The 17,903-nt window shown below is 43.6% G+C and overlaps 1 protein-coding gene across 3 annotated transcripts in view; it reads right to left on the reverse strand.

Moving 5' to 3' along the window:
- Positions 1-17,651, reverse strand: part of NMT2 (N-myristoyltransferase 2) — a 68,709-nt gene extending 51,058 nt beyond the window's left edge. Inside the window, exon 1 of one of the 3 annotated variants that reach the window (XM_046012149.1) lies at positions 17,476-17,648. In XM_046012149.1, the coding sequence (XP_045868105.1) occupies positions 17,476-17,585 (110 nt within the window). In that variant the 5' untranslated portion in view covers positions 17,586-17,648. Of the gene's footprint in view, positions 1-17,475 lie in introns of all 3 variants that reach the window. The other 2 variants (XM_046012147.1, XM_046012148.1) reach the window with 2 other exon arrangements.
- Positions 17,652-17,903: the final 252 nt, after the last annotated feature.

Raw genomic sequence — 17,903 nt, forward strand, 5'->3', positions numbered from 1 at the left:
GAGAGATGCGCCCCTAAAATACCCGGCTTTGGAAACCAATGGGGAGTACATTCAAGAAAACTACAGATGTGTAGGGAAAGGAAAGTCCCTCCTAAAGGGCTTGCACACAGACTCCCTAGACCTGGAAATGAGTGCAAAGCTCCAGATAGAAAAGTACATAGATTATAGGTAAAGGAGACCCATTTACTAATCTGGAGTGCCTCCCAGATAAGCAGGAGGCAGCTGGGCCTCTCTCCAAGGACTGAGACACTGGTATCAGCAATTTGTGCACTTATTTGGCCATGCTGATCCTGGCACTAGCAGGGGCCATTTTGGAATTGTTCCTCTAGACTGCTAAAGCCAGGAGGCATGTTCTGCTAAGAGTCCAGCACAACCCTGTTCCTCCTTGAACCCCACAGCAGACAGGCTGATAACCCTGCCCACTAGCACATCCACAGCAATCTGGGCAGGGCCTCACAGCCCACCAGGCTGGGGACCAGCCTTGCCCAGCAGCAAGCCCCTACCAGTGGAATCCCAGCCACAATACAGGGGTGATGCCAGTGGATTTGAAATAACACTGGGTGAACACAGTGAGTACTTCAGTAAAGAGACATAAAACAAAATAAAAAAACAACAGTCAGAGCAGAAGACTACAGTTAACTGAAATGAAAAATACACTAGAGAGAATCAACAGCAGGTGAGAGGTTGCAGAACAGATCCGCAAACTGGAAGACAGGGTAGTGGAAATCACCCAAACTGAACAGCAAGAAGAAAAAAGAATTTTGAAAAAGGAAGATAGTTTAAGGGACCTCTAGGACAACATCATACATACTAACATTTACATTATAGAGGTCCCAGAAGGCGGCAGAGGGAAAGTGACAAAATACTTATATGAAAAATAACAGCTGAAAATTTCCCTACCTGCCAAGGGAAACAGACATTGAGGTCCAGGAAGCACAGAGAGTTCCAAAAAAAGATAATCCCAAGGAGATCCACAATGAGACACATTATATTTAACATGTCACAAATTAAATTAAATGAGACACATTATATTTAACATGTCACAAATTCAAAGCAACAGGCACAAATCTACTAGTCACATAGAGTCCCAAAAGACTGTAAACTCATTTTTTGACAAGCTTTGCAGGCCAGAGGGAGTGGCACAATATATTCAAAGTGCTGAAAGGAAAAAACAACCAAGAATACTCTACTCAGCAAGATTATCATTCAGAATTAAAGGGAAGATAAAGGGTTTCCCAGAGAAGGAAAAGCTAAAAAGGTTCATCACCACAGCTTTGTAAGAAATATTAAAGGGGGGCACCTGGGTGGCTCAGTGAGTTAAAGCCTCTGCCTTCGGTTCAGGTCATGATCTCAGGGTCCTGGGATCAAGCCCTGTGTCGGGCTCTCTGCTCAGCAGGGAGCCTGCTTCCCTTCCCCTCTCTCTGCCAAATGAATAAATAAAATCTTTAAAAAAAAAAAAGAAATATTAAAGGGACTTCTTAAAGGAGAAAAGAAAAAGCCAAAACTAGAAATAGAGAAATATATGAAAGAAAAAAAAATCTCACTGGTAAAGACATGCATATAGTGGTATACAGAACCCAGAAGGTAGTGGATCAATCACTTACAAAGTTAGTCTGAAGATTAAAAGACAAAAGCAGTAAAATTAATTATATCTACAATGATTAGTTAAGAAATTAACAAAATTAAAAGATGCAAAATATGGTATCAAAAACATAAAATAGGGGCGCCTGGGTGGCTCAGTGGGTTGAGCCTCTGCCTTCAGCTCAGGTCATGATCTCAGGGTCCTGGGATGGAGCCCCACACTGGGCTCTCTGCTCAGCAGGGAGCCTGCTTCTTCCCTCTCTCTCTGCCTGCCTCTCTGCCTACTTGTGATCTCTCTCTCTATCAAATAAATAAATAAAATATTAAACAAAAACATGAAATAAGGGAGTTAAAATGTAGAATGCATCTAAACTTAAACACCAACTTAAGACACAACTTAAAAACACCAACTGCTATATACATAGTTTGTTATATATGAACCTCACAGTAACCACAAACCAAAACCCATCTAATAAAAATGCAAAAAATAAAGAGAAAGGAATCCAACCACAAAAGAAAGATCACAAAGAAGAGAGCAAGAAAAGAAACAAGAACTACAAAAACAACAAGAAAACAGTAAACAAAATAGCAATAGATACATAACTACTGATAATTACTTGAGATGTAAATGGACTAAATGCTACAGGAAAAAAAAGACAGGGTGACAGAAGAGGTAAAAAAAAAATAGACCCATCTGTACACTCCCTACAAGAGACTCACTTACAGACTGAAAGCGAAGGGATGGGAAAAGATAGTCCATGCAAACAAAAATGAAAATAAAGCTGGGCTAGCAACACTGATATCAGACAAAATGTACTTTAAATCAAAGTCTGCCACATGAGACAAAGAAGGGCATTACATAATGATAAAAGGATCAATCCAACAAAAAGATATAACACTTGTAAATACCTATGCCCCCAATATTGGAGCACCTAAATATACAAAGCAAGTATTAACAGGCATAAAGGGAGAAACTGTCAGTAATACAATAATAGTAGGGAACTTTAACACTCCACTTAGATCATCCAGACAGAAAACTAAAAAGGACAGTGGCCTTAAACCACACGTTAGACCAGATGGACTTAATGGATATATACAGAACATTCTATCCAAAAACAGAATACAGGGGGTATAGCTCAGTGGAAGACATTTGACAGCAAAAACAGAATACACATTCTTCCAGGGGTGTAAAACCTCCAGCTTTGTTTTTGCTCAAGACTGCTTTGAATATCTGGGGTCTTTTGTGGTCCATACAAATTTTAGGACTATTCATTTTAGTTCTGTGAAAAATACCACTGGAGGGTAAAAATGCCATTGGTATTTTGATAGAGATTATGTTGAATCTGTAGATTGCTTTGGGCAATATGGACGTTTTAACAATATTAATTCTTCCAATCCACGAGCATAGTACATCTTTTTATTTATTTGTGTCCTCTTCCATCTTCTTCACTAATGTCTTACAGTTTTCTATAGTCTTTCACCTTCTTGGCTAAACTTACTCCTAGGTATCTTATTCTTTCTCTATGGAATATTACTCGGATATAAAAAAGAATGAAATCCTCACCATTTGTGACAACATAGATAGACCTGGAAGGTATATGTTAAGTGAAATTAGTCAGACAAAGACAAGTACTGTATGCTTTACACGTGGAACCTAAAACACAAAACACACGGGGTACCTGGATGGCTCAGTGGGTTAAAGCCTTCGGCTCAGGTCATGATCCCTGGGTCCTGGGATCGAGCCCCGCATCGGGCTCTCTGCTCAGTGGGGAGACTGCTTCCCCCTCTCTCTTTCTGCCTGCCTTTCTGCCTACTTGTGATCTCTATCAAATAAATAAATAAAATCTTTAAACAACAACAACAACAAAAATCTAACAAATGAAATACAGAGAATAAACTCATGTTACAGGGTGGGGGGGATGGACAATCTTCCAGTTATAAGGCACAAGGATATAACGTACAGCACAGAGAACACAGCCAATTATATCATAACAACTTTGTATGGTGACAAATGGTAACTAGATTTATTGTGGTGACCATTTTTTGTTGTTTTTTAACAGATTTTATTTATTTATTTGTGAGAGAGAGACTGAGCAAGAAAGCATGAGCAAAAACAGGGGGAATGACAGGGAGAGGGAGAAGCAGCCACCCTCCTGAACAAGGAGCCCAATACAAGACTCAATCCCCGGACCCTGGATCAAGACCAGAGCAGAAGGCAGATGCTTAACTGACTGAGTGACCCAGGCATCCCACAGTGACCATTTTGTAATATATTTAAATACTGAATCATTATGCTGTATGTGAACTAATCTTCAATTAAAAAAAGGAATAAATAGGGGTGACCTCAAAAGTACAACTACAAATAAAAAGCAGTAACTTGACTACATCAAAGTTAAATATTTTGTGGCAAACTGATTATAAATATTTTAAACTACAGAATGAGCCAAGATATTCATAAAACACATGATAAAATACTATTAATAGTCAGAATACACAAAAAACTCTTTCCCCCTTTGCACTGTATCTCCAATACAGGATAGGCAGATAACATAAGACCCTGGCCAGGAATGCAGGCATTAGCCAGGGTCTGGTTTTGACTTCTTTTTTTTTTTTTTTCTTTTTTTTTTTTTTAATATTTTATTTATTTATTTGACAGAGAGAGAGGTCACAACTAGGCAGAGAGGCAGGCAGAGAGAGAGGAGGAAGCAGGCTCCCCACGGAGCAGAGAGCCCGATGTGGGGCTCGATCCCAGGACCCTGAGACCATGACCTGAGCCGAAGGCAGAGGCCTAAACCACTAAGCCACCCAGCTGCCCCCTGGTTTTGACTTCTGGCTCCACTACTCCCAGCTGTGTGACTTGTATTATTTTAACCTGTCTGTGCCTCAGTTTCCACAGCTGTAAAAGGATAGAGTTTTCAGTAGAAACTATTAGAAAAATTGCGAGGACAAAACCAGTTACTACACGTAAGAACTTAGTACAGTAGCTGGCACATAGAAATCACTCAATCCATGTTAGCTATTAAAGTGATTGCCCCGCCTCGCCTTTTCTCTTAACCTACTGGTAGCTAAAATTGTGTTACCTATTTATTTCTCTTCCTCTAGCCAGTGCCTCAGGTCCGTAAAACAGCATTTCCCTTTGTATTCTTAGCATTTAAAACAGTGTCTGCTATACCAAAGGTCCTCAATAAATATTTGCTGGGTGAATGTGAAATCAATAAAAAAAAAAAATCAATATGAAAAAGACAAAAGACTGACAGAAGAATGGGCGGCGAATGAGTGCCGCTCGAAAGCGTAATCTCTAACAGCTAAGAGAGTCTTAACAAGATGCTCTACTTCATGGCTGTAAGGGATCTGAAAAGAAAACCGCCTTGGATTCTATTCTTTATCGGCTGATTTGTTGAACATCTGTAAGTCTGATGAAATCAGAAGAGTGGGAGGGAAAGGAACTCCCGCACGCCTGACAGGGCCGCTCTGGAGAACAATCTGGAAGGAGCTGCCATCCCCGCCCGCGTGGCAGCAAGATGGCGCCCTGAATGTATTAGGTGCTGCGCCAACCAAGCACTTCACACAGGTCAGCCCTGGAATGCAGGTGCTATAGGGACTGTTGTTCTCATTTTATCGAAGAGAAAACGGAAAGTCAGAGCGGTTCTGGCCCTGGCTGGGAGCCACTGGGTAAGGAGTGGCCAAGCCAGGACCCGGGCCGTGGCTACACAAGATGGCCTCTTGTCAGCGCCTCTCCACAGGCCGGATGTCTTTTGGGACGTATGCTGCCAATATTTGGCTCCTCTTGGGTCATCTGCCTATTCATGATCTCCGGACACGTTTCATCAGCCTAACTGTTTTTGAACGTGTGTTATGGTGGGGATGCCACATCCCTTTACGAGATGGAAGTCACTACAAGGGACAAACTCTGTGCTGAGGTTTTGATACAGTTGATGAACAACAGGAAAGGGGACGCAAAGGTGCTTCACAGTGCCCTGCGGACAGGAGACGATTCACACCGGCAGCTGCGGAAAGTCAGCCAAGGCAGAGGCAGGTGCTCCGGGGATGTGGGCCGCACGCATCTCTCCTCGTGCTGGATCCTGGCACCCAGCGCTCATAAGGTGATCATGTGACCGCCCAGTTCAATCACGGATTTGACCTACACTTCAGGTTCGCGAGGCAGTCTACTGTCAGTAGCTCAATCAGTGAAATCCCACGATGACTTCTTCACCTGTTTTCTCCCCAAGTGGAACCTACAGTCCAGAGCGGGAAGTCACCCTTCCTGATGTCATCATCTAGCTCTGGGATGGCCTGACCTAAAGTAAGATTTCAGGCACCTCATCAGCTGGGTGGTTTCATCCCTTTCCCAGCACATTCCTCACTTTAGGGGGTTAACGCAGGAAATCTAAGTCAGGGGTTCTCCATACGATCTCTGACCAAACGTAAGTCATGGACAAGCCTTTGAAAAGCTCAGAGTTCAAAGATGTTCCCAAGTTTATGACCAGTGAAGGTCGGAGATCATTATAAAGGTCAGCCAAGGAGGCTGGCAGCTGCAGCGACTGAGATCATAACGCTGGGCGGAGGTCACGGTGGGACCAGCCAACAATTTCCGTATTTACACCGGTGTTAGAAGCAGAAGGTGGCTAGCTCTGGGCAGTAGCTTTTGCAAGCCCTAGATTCAACCCAGGCCTAGCTGGACTAGAAGAACCTAGATGACTCCCTTTGCTAGGTTCTGATCAACCAATTCCCCTTTTTAAGATACTTGGTTGCTTGCAAGTTCTCAGTAGTTTCAACTCTTACCATAAAGTCAATGTGGGAAACTGTGTCCTACCTCTTCAATCTTCTCTTTCCACAATCATTTCAGTATTATCAAACAATTTCAGAGTCTACTTCCATAAAACCCAATTCTGATAGGAGTTAATGTTAATTACAATAAAATTTTATCAATATGCTTTAGCTAGAGACTAGCTTAGCATGAATTACAGTTTGTGAAATTAAGACTTCTTTGCAGATAGTCCACGATCAGAGTTCTTTGGTAGGTAATCAGCTCACTTTAGGGTACAGGTTGAAATGGTGCCTCCTCCTACTTCCCCGCCATCTTGACTCTAGTCCACGATCAGAATAAAGGAGAAAATATTTAAAATGTAAATGAAAATTTTAAATGCATCTTTAAGTTCATTATATATAATTAAAAGACAAAGTACAAAGTGTTCAGATATTCAACGAACAAGTTTTTTTTTTTTTTTTGGATTTTTAAAAAAAATTTATTTGTTTTCAGTGTAACAGTACTCATTGTTTTTGCACCACACCCAGTGCTCCACGCAATATGTGCCCTCTCTATTACCCTCCACCTGGTTCCCCAACCTCCCACCCCCCCCGCCCCTTCAAAACCCTCAGGTTGTTTTTCAGAGTCCATAGTCTCTCATGGTTCACCTCCCCTTCCAATTTCCCACAACTCCCTTCTCCTCTCCATCTCCCCATGTCCTCCATCGAACAAGTTTCTTAAAGGCTTACTTCTTTGCCTGTTAGGCAAAACTGTTCCTGAAGATGAAATGATGAATACAACAAGTAGAAAAAAAAATTTTTTTTAAAGGCTATCAGTTGGCAGAGTATACCCTTCAAGAGAGTCCAAATTCGAGAAAAATTGCCTATTTCCTACACTAGCTCCTACTTACACAACTTTTCTCATTTCTGGGCCTTTGAGAGGCAAATAGTAGTTAACAAGTTAAAAATCAATCTTTTGTCTGGCTGAGATTCACTTCAATAATGGTTTCTCACTGTTAGCGTCCACAAAGAATCAACATGCTTTTCAAATGATATTCCTATTTTTTTTTTCTTTTTTATAGAGAGAGAGAGAGAGAGAGAGATTACAAGTAGGCAGAGCAGCAGCCAGAGAGGGGAGGAAGCAGGCTCCCTGCCAAGCAGAGAGCCCGATACGGGGCTCGATCCCAGGACCCTGAGATCATGACCTGAGCTGAAGGCAGAGGCTTAACCCACTGAGCCACCCAGGCGCCCCGATATTCCTATTTCTAAATTTCCTTACATAATCAAAGTTTCGTTCTCTACTTCCCCTTTTCTATATCCCAGTGCCGATCATGCACCAAGTCAAACCTCCCATTACAGGAACATTCCATAAGTACGTGAAATCCTTTTGGTTACAAAGTATGGCAAAATATTATGTTCTTCTCCCTCAGAAAAATCCCATGAAGAAGTGAGGGGGCAACATCTGTATGGTGTGGGGGAAACGCCACCATTATAGGAGTGATGAGGCTGCCACAGCAAAAGGTCATCAGTCATCACCTGGCATACCAAAAGTGAACTTGGGAGTTCTCAAACATAGAAGGATATGACCTCAAACACAGAAGGACAGAGGGTAGCTAAACACAGTCCACTTTGGGATGGTAGAGGAAAGAAATAAGGAAATTTTAAAAAAACACAGAGGTACCCCAGAGCTCAGAGAAATTAAACTGAGGGTGAGTGATGGAAGTTTCTTGATCCCTGGTTTAGTACTAATTTCAATACACTGCACAGCCTCCCTAAAACTTATTAGCATAAGAAGATTCTAAAATATTTGTGAAATATTTTAGAGAAGTGATATACATGCAAGGATATTAATTTCAGCACTGTTTACTAGCACTGAACAGGGGACAGGTTAAAGAAATAATGGTACAGCCAGTCAATGAAATAACATACAGTCTTTTAAAAAATGAGGTTGGTCTGGGGGCATCTGGGTGACTCAGTCACTTAAGCGTCTGCCTTTGGCTCAGGTCATGATCCCAAAGCCCTAGTAAGGAGCACCACATTGGGCTCCCAGCTCAGCAGGGAGTCTGCCTCTCCCTCTGCCTGCCTCTCGTGCTCTTTCACTTTCTCTCTCTCTCAAATAAATAAAATCTTAAAAAAAAGATGAGTTTGGTTTATGTGGCTTGATATACATACTGATTTCAGTACCAGCACAAGCCCACGCAAGCGTGGCACGCATATGTGTGCACACCATATCCTTCACTGCTGGAAGGACAGGCGACCACCTGGCAACAGTGGCTGCTCCTGAAGAGGGGGACTCCGTGCCGGGAGAGTAAATGTCACCTCTCACTAGATAGCCCTCCGGGAGAGTAAATGTCACCTCTCACTAGATAGCCCTGGGTGCCTACTGAATTTTGTAACCATATGCTCATTCTACCGACTCAAAATATTTTTTAATCTAAAAAACTAAGGTGGATACAGAGCCAAAGCTAAGATACAGAGGTTATATTAGTTAGCATCCTGGTCAGGCTGCCCCGGGGGCGGGGGTGTTATGTCCCAAATAACAGAGCATCCAACATAAGAGCTCACTTCGCTCTCCTGAATCTCTGCTTGCCCCAAAGGTACGTTCTAGAAGACGGGCCAGGCTCTCTACTTTGTTCACTGCCATCCCCAGGATGTCTGCTGGGTTCAGCTGGTCCAAGGCAATTTTGTACCACATGCATATCCCGGCCAGTGGAAGTGGGGAGGGAAACACAAGGTGGCAGGAAAGGACGACGTTGCTCCGGATGATGGCGCCCACCTGCAGCCTTGGCACAAGAGCCCAACAGCAGACGGCGTAGATGATGAGTCTCCACAGAGCCCTGGGATGGTCTCAGGGAGGGCTAGGATGTTCATGGCACATCAAATGACAGGAATTTCCAGGACAGCAGAAAGAGTATATTTGCTTTTTGTAAATACATATGAATAGGAAAATGTATATATGTACACATGAATTATATATATGAAATACATGTATATATGAATACACCAAGGCATTGCTTGATGATACATTCTGACGTTCTACATTAAAAATGATGTGCTGGGGCACCTGGGTGGCTCAGTCGTTAAGCATCTGCCTTTAGCTCAGGTCATGATCCCAAGATCCTGAGATCAAGCCCCACATCAGGCTCCCTGCTTGGCAGGAAGCTGGCTTCTCCCTGTGCCACTCTCCCTGCTTGTGTTCCCTCTCTCACTGTATCTCTCTCTGTCAAATAAGTAAATAAAATCTTTTTTAAAATAAATAAATAAAATAAAAATGATATGCTTTTGCAAAAAAATTTATTTTTTTTCATTTTATAATTTATTTATTTTTTCAGTTGCAAAAAAAAATTAAAAAAAAAACTTCATTTGGAAAAACAAAAAAGAACTCTACTTTCATTGGTTCTTTCTTCAGTTTCTATAAAATGTTAATAAACACCCAAAGAATAGTAATGAACAAGTATCCCTACATCCCCCCCCCCCACAAAAACCCAAATGAAGAGACTATGGAAAATTATCATATTAACTGAATCACCATCTTTCTCAGGAACGTATTACATGAACTTGAACAATGAATGAACTCAGCCGTGGGAAGAAAGGAGTCCGTATTTCCCTGGTGTGTGTGCGTGTGTGTTGAAGAGAGAGAGAGAGAGAGAGATAGAGTGTGTGTGTGTGTGTGTGTGTGTGTGTGTGTGTTGAAGCCAGTAACAGAAAGGCAATGTGCTAACAAAAGAGAAACTGTAAAGTTCAAATCTCAACTTGGTTTGGGACCCCCCCCCCACCGCCAGGTGATCTGTGCAGTGGATTTTCTCCTGCCTCTTGGGGAGCTTGACGGGCCCTGACTTACAGGAATTCAAAACACCCACAAAAGCACAACCCGCTCTAGCGCCAGAGGCTGGGCTGTGGAGCTGGGGAACCAGAAGGCTCACGTGGATTCCTCTAGCAGCGCTATCCTCCTGAAATGCTCAACACTGGATTCCTCAGCCCATTCTGCTTCCAACTGGCCAAAAGGCCATGAAGACTTGACTGACCGCAGTCCTGGGAGGTGGAGGGCACCAGGGGAAGGAGGCCACACAGGGGCCGCTGTAGAACTTGGTCTAGAACGGGGATTAGACTGCCAAGAGACAGGCATGGAAGAAAAGAGATCTCACTGCAAAATAGTGATGCTGTCATTAAAATTAGTCCTTGAACAGACCTGAAGAGAAATTCAAGAGTGCTCTCTGTAATCAAGTTGCAGTATTTTTTTAAACAAGGAAATGTATTCATTTCTTTTTAAATCCATTGACATTTCCTGCACTCATTACACTGGTGAATTCTGACTCTAGAGGTACTCAAGTTGGTCATCTTTGACTTAAAGGCAGAGGAGCTTGAAACACTATGAGACAAATCACTCTTTACTGATTTATGGTTCCTGCAGTTTAGTGCAGGGCTGAACATTTACAGTCAGGAGGCAAGAGGCCCGCGACCTAAATGTGAATCTGAGATGAGGCCTGGACAAGTTTGTAAAGCATAGAAAAGCACCTATCTCCTCATCTGTGGTTGCAAAGGTTCAACGAGGAAAACGTATGTACGAAGTAGGAAGAGCATACCGGAAGTTCAGAAAATTAGCAATTACTTACCACGCTGGGGTCTACACAGCATAGAAACGAAGTGCGAATCTACAGTCCAAGTCCTTTCAATTAGAATTAGGGGGAAAAAAAAATCCTTCACATAGCCCTCCTGCACATAGGGGTAAATTTTTTAAATCAGAAATTACATCAGTGGAGATTCAGAGCCACTGGACCATTCAACCAATCTTTGTTAAGCCACCACCGTGGCCCATGCACCAGATACGGCAAAGATAGAGCCTGCGAGCACGGTCTCCGCACTCAGTCTGCCAGGAAGCAGACAGGCAGACACGTTCGTGTCCTGCAGGATGGGTTTTGAGGTGCTGGCCTTGTCTACTAGCTCCTTCTCTGAAGAAGACCACTGCTCTCCCTGTGGCAGTGAGGGTGATAGGCCCTTTCACAGGGCTCATCAGCTTGGATGGAAGCCTTTCTGAAAAAAATGATACTGGGGCCTCTCACCTTGACCTTGGAGGAGAGGTGGAGGTGGGAAGATGCAGAGAACACCCTGGGAGCTAGAGAGAACTCCCAAGTACATGTGGGAAGCCGTGGCCTGTGGAGGGGCACGGACACTAACTAAATCCCTTTGCCGAGCAGTGATGTCTGACGTTGACTTGGAAGTTGTCTTCTGCCCTTTCGCGATAATCCAGCCTCTCCCCTCATTATTCACAAAACCCTCAGTCCGTGGTGTCCACAGCAGCCTGATATTAGTGGCTTTTGGGGGGGCAGGGGATAACAAACAAACTGATCCCGTGTCAAAGGTCTGAGGAGAGAGAGTAAAGGAGTCAAAAGCCAAAAGCGTTCAGAGCTGGTGATGCGGAAGCTGGAGGGAACAGGGGCAGCGGGGGACGGTGAAAGCCAGAAGCCTCAGTCCCCAAGAAATCTCCATCCCTCCATCTCAGCTTGAGTACTCTGGTTAGGTGTTAAAGAAAGTATGATCGTAGAATGTAGAAGGATGTGGAAACCCTCAGGCTACAGAAAGACCAAGAGAAAGTCCTAGAAACTTTTAGACTAAAAACAAGTCAAAACACAGAAAAAGACTGAGGTTTCCTATATAACAAAGAGAAGCAGATTGGCAGAGAGACAGCATCTGTGCCACTAAATGCTAGATGATAACAAAGCATTTGTGGAGTTTGGAGAAAAATGATTATTATAGAATTACCCACATGCCCAGACTATGGTTTATGCACAAGGACAAAAGAAAGGCATCTTCCGACACACAAGAATTCAGAAAACATATCATCTGCATATGTTAATTATGTGAGAAAGTCCTCAAAAAAGAAGGTATGGTTTACAAGGAATAATGATAAGCAACAAAAACAGGGGAGTCGAAGAAGTTTTCAACAACATAGTTGTGAATATAATGTAACAGTTAAGAAGAAAGTTTTAATGGGATACAGGGGCAAAAATAAAAGAAGCCACATGAATTAAAATTTCAGACTATTCCAACAAAACCCAGGACACGTAAAGGAAGGAGAAGTTAAAACATCCTACACGTTTTGTTTTGTTCAATGGTAGAATATTTTGAATAATGGTTAATTTTTAACATTGACAGAAATACAGATAAAAACATGCTTGCTCAAAATTTAAAGATCATTCCCGGAGGGGGAGGGTGTAGAACTTCTGAACTGCTAGAGGGAAGAAATGAAAAATATTCTGCAAAGACAAGAGAACAATAAAGAAGTATTTTGAGAACCACAAAAGCTTCTAAAAGTCAAAAGCAGGATATGATCTGAGCTGTCCAATCTGATACACACTACCCAGAAAGCACTGGTTACATTTAAATTAATTATAATTAAATAAAATTTAAAATTCAGTTCCTTAGTGACCCTAACCACCTTTCATGTAGCTAGTGACTGACCTCCGTCTTGGACACTTACATCACTGCAGAAAGTTCTAGCAGACAACACTAATAGTGAAAATACAGGATAACAAATGAGTCCATGTGAAGTTTGATCTTATTAATGCTAAATATGTTAAAATGTTAGTTGATTAAACTGTCAGTAGTGGTTTCTCTAGCAAATAACATGACCAAGGGCCTTCTGTTGCTTACACACTTTATTGTCTGAATTTTTAATAAATCATATTTTACTCTTAAAACCAGTAAAAGTCAGAAATAAATCTTCAAATACGGTAACAAAAAAACTAATCAACTAACCTTTTTCTTGAACTTGGTACAGAATTTGGTTCCAATCCCTGAGTTAACTGAGCAACTGACTCTGACTCATACATATTTACCGTGGACACCTGTGTTAATAAACAATTTCAACCCAACAAAGAGTGTGTCCTATACCTAGAAATTTTCCAGAGTTTAGCGAAGTTTCTGGAAAAAAGTCTGTCTGGGGCCCAAGGGTAATATCACATTTCAGATGCAAGTATGAGCAGACATTTGATGATTTCAAACTGTATTTCTTGAACTGAGGGGGTTCCTTGGCCATAAGCTGTTAACATACCTTTCCATTTTGATTTACAGAGTTGATAACAGATCAAATTTCAGAAAGTACAGCTCTGAATAATCCTCGGGAAAAATTCCCACCGCCGGTCTCAATGATACATAGAAAAAGTCAGAAAGAACAATACCTTACATGGAGAAAAACTCAATTTTCCCCCACACTGGGTGCGGGAGAAGAGAGGTTAAGTTCTTTGTTGTAGGAATGCCAAAATTTTAATCTTTACCAAATACCAGATCTTTAATTTTTCTAAGGAAAGAAATGCTTAAAAATGTCTCCAAATAACCCTGAAATACTAAAACTATTTCATATCTACCCCAGGGAATAATTTGGTCATTTATCTGCCAACAACAGCATAGTCATATATGCTTATTTTATTCCCTAAGTAAATATTCTTGGTAGCTGCCTCTTATTCCATCACAGTGAACATTGAGGAAAAAGCTCTTAGTGGGAAGGAGATGAAAAACATCAATCTGTCTAGGAATTTTTTTTTTTTTTTTTTTGGTAAAGCCAGAAAAGATCTGATTTGGTTTTGTGCCAACCTGAACACTAATTTTATTTGGAGCCAATCGTGTGACCCGGCTTCTAACACTGGACAGTAAGTATGCTCCATGTGGGATGGTCGGCTGAATTCGAGGTAATTACCACTAACCCACTGTTATTTTACAAATGGAGAAACGAGGTACAAAACAGGGGCTAGAATGGCAAGATAGTGAGCTGCGTAGATCCTTCAACAATATGCCTCTTCCTCAATGGTTACCCAAATCCCTTCCTAGGAAAGAAACAGAAACCACCCATGTATCAAACTGAGATAAGTATTAAAGATCCTTAAGTATTTATCTAACCTCGAACCCACCTGGGAAAGCTCCAGGGGAAGACACCCTATAGGTAACCACAGCCACCCCCACCAGAACAGAAATCTTCAGCAATCTGGACTATTTCAAATAATTCAAAAAGAAAGCTGGATTGAAGTTCATTTTTATCTATGTAGAAAGTCTTGCTAAAAATAATAGTTGAAAAGTGATTACCTTAGAACTCTGAATTTGCTTAAAAGTTTTCAAGTTCCCTCCAAACCCTCGACAAGGACCTGGTTACTTCCCCTAATGGTAAGTCACGCGTTAAAGGGAGTTATTTAAACAATCCTTCTAGGTAAGGGTCTATTACTCTTCTCATTAAGCATAAAACATATGTCATTCACGGACTTGAAGCATTATCCACAAAAATGAATTAGTCCATAAGAAAAATTCTACGAAAATGAAAAAAAGCCTATTATGTAATAATGTTTACATTTTGGTGCAAAATAATCTAATTTTGATATCTTCCTTTTATCTGAGGTTTTAGTTGCAACTTAGTACGTCTAAAATGAGTAGTAAATAAATGACAGTTGACCCTTAAACAGGTATTAGGGATTCTGACAGAACAGGGAATCAGAAATCTTTATGTAACTTTTGACTTCCCCAAAGCTTAACTACTAACAGCATAGTGTTGACCAGAAGCCTTACCAATAACATAAACAGTTGATTAACACATATTGTGTATGTTACACATATTATATACTGTATTCTTATAATAAAGTAAGCTAGAGAGAGGAAAATGTTATTAAGAAAATCATAGGAAAATACGTTTCTAGAACTGTGCTGCATTACCTGTGGAGAAAATAATCGCATATAATTGGACCCATGCAGTTCAAGTCAGTGTTGTTCAAGGGTCATCTGCATACTCAGTTGTGGGGGTAAATTAATTCCTTCAGGCCACAAGGGTACTATTTGGTAAATTATTGCTTTGTGCCCTGACCTATACCAAGTGGCCTCAAAGCGGTAATTCATCATTAAAAGGTAAAGTGTTTACCTATGCATTCCTCCAAAGACTCTTTACTCATCACTTAATTTAAACCAGTAGAGAATGAAAAGGCCGAGCTCAGAAAAGAGGAGACTTTCAAATTTTAACATCTACAAACTGGAGACACGCAAGAGAAAAATCTGGATTTCTACCGAGCCACATCATCATCAGTACAGAAGCCAAAATAGAACACAATTATCCACAAACTTGGCACATGCCATCTAAATTCAAATCCAAAAAAGCAGTCCAACAAGTGCAGCAACTCGAATTTTTACTGATCTCCTCCTATCTAACACACTACAAAGAAATCCATTCTAGTACTCTCTTCCCACTGGAAGTTTTTATATTATCTGCTCTTGGTTAAAACCCTCAGTCTAACCGTCATCTCTAAATGGTGAGTAACCATGCTAACATACAATATGTGAATGTGTAACACTGAAAATCTCTGTGGAGGACAAGAGATGCCTCTCGGTCTTCTGGAACTTCAAGCAGCCTATGCATGGCAAGGCTTCCTGGGCCAGGCTCCAGATCAATGGAAACACGGGTTATTTCTCTGTAGCATGAATGTTCTGGATTATGTAAGCAAGGAGGTACAAACCAAGCCTTTAAAAGAATGAATAATAAACATAAATTACATTGGAGAAGACAGAAGTCCGGAGTCTCGCCAGAAAGATAATGGGCAGTTATTTGGGAAGTTATTTGAGTAATCCATCACATTTCACCTGGGCCCATTCTAGCACTAATGCGATTGTGTTGAAAGCATATTTATACATAGCTAGCTATCGCGGGCAAATTTCTATCCCTGCAGAGACAGAATTCAGGCTTAGATTTCTGTCGAATTTCGCTTCCTCTTTAAAAAAAAAAAATTCTAGACTTGAATTGTAACATTCGGTACTTGCAGCTGCCACCGAAGTATTATTCACTGCAAAAATATAAAAAGCAACTTGCCAATGGGAGAAACATTTAGTCAGCTTTTCCTTTTCTTGATCTCTTTTAATATTTTATAACACATGAAAGCTCAGTAAAAGTTCCTTTCTTAAACAAATCTTCAAGCAGACGTTAAATAGAATGCAAATGCTTTACACTTTAAATCATCAATCATTTAAAGAATCCTCTCCATGAACTGAATAAATAAGCCATCTGTGACTAAGGGCTCCCTATCATGTTTTCAAGCTGACCCACTTCTTCACCAGTCACCATGGTTTGCAACAATCTCACATCTAAAGGGGCAGCAATAAGTGCTCCGTGCCAGCGCTTAGTTTGAATCCAACGGGGTAAAAGGATAATGAAAACACCACCTTTAAGGACACCAGTCTTATTTAAAATGACCACCACCACCACACCACACCCCCTCTAAAAACAACTTCAATACCCTTAACCGGAAGCAATCTTTTCTCCAAAGGGAAAGCAAATCAAGTCTGCTGGGGGAGAAAAGGGAGCCAGTGAAAAAGGAGAAGAAACCTGATCAGGTGCTAAAACGCTTGGTGCATCTGGCTTTGGAGATCAAACACCCGCCTTGCAAACAAGATCTGTTCAGATCCCCTAAGCCTGAGCCCAAATCAGCGGACCCGTCCTGCTTCAGAGAGCTCTGCAGGCACGCGGGGCAGTGACAAATCCGCGCGTCCCCAGGAGCGACGGGGCCCGGGACCCCCGGCGCCCGGAACCCCCGGCGCCCCTAGCCCCGCTCCGCGCGGGGCGGGCCGGGGGCCGCGGCCGGCAAGCACAACTTTCCGCAGTTCTCCGCCAACAGCGCGCAAAAGACCCCGCGCCAATCTAAAACCACTCCCCCTATCAGCTCCTCTTTTTTCTGCGCTGGGGGAGGGGTGGGAGGGTCTGGAAGGACTTAAGGAGAGGATGACAAGGAGCCGAGGAGGACGACTTCCCATAAACCGGGCCGCCACAAAGGGACCGGTACCGAGCCTCCCCATCGGTCCCTCCGAGTCGCAAGCCGGCCAGGACCGCGCGTCGCACCCGCGGGCCGAGGCGGAGGCGGGGACGAGCAGGGGCCGACCGGCTGCGCGGCAGGTGACATCGGCGTCGCCGGTCCCCCCACCGGGGCCCCGCGCCCCGCCGCCCACCCGGGGCCTCGCCTCCGCCGCGCCGCGCGGGAACCGCGGGAGCCGGGCCTCAGCAGGTCTGGGGGCCGCCCGCCCCTTCAGAGCTGCCCCGGCCCCGCCCGCACCCCCGGACCCGGCGTCCGAGCGCAACCCGATCTGCGCGCTGTCCCCGCGCCCCAAGCCTCCCGCGCCCCGCGCGCCTACCCTTTGGCGTGCTCCGTCTCCTCCTCATTGTCCCCGTCTATCCCGCACGTGTCCTGATCGTCCAGCTCCAGGCTCTGCTGGCTGGCCGCAGACTCGCTGTCCTCCGCCATCGCGGCGGCGCGAGCTGGGGAGGCGGCGCTCGGGACCGCGGGCGTGGGGGACCCGCGCGGCGGCGGGCGCGAGCAGCTCCCCCTAGTGCCGCCCGCCGTCTCCTCAGAGCCAGAAGCCTGGGCGCCGCGCCCGCCCGCCCCGCCCGGCCTGGGCCCGCCCACCGCGGCTGGGGCGGGGGCGGGGAGGGATGGGCGCGACTCGCGGCGCCTGAGGGTGTGGGGAAGGGAGGGGAGGGCGAGGGGCGGTGCGGGGTGGTCGCGAGCGGGCGGCGGGCGCTGGCGCTGGCGCCGGGCCCTGCCAACCGATCCTGCACCGCG

Source organism: Meles meles, chromosome 7, assembly GCF_922984935.1.
Source record: "Meles meles chromosome 7, mMelMel3.1 paternal haplotype, whole genome shotgun sequence".
Lineage (NCBI taxonomy): Eukaryota > Metazoa > Chordata > Mammalia > Carnivora > Mustelidae > Meles > Meles meles.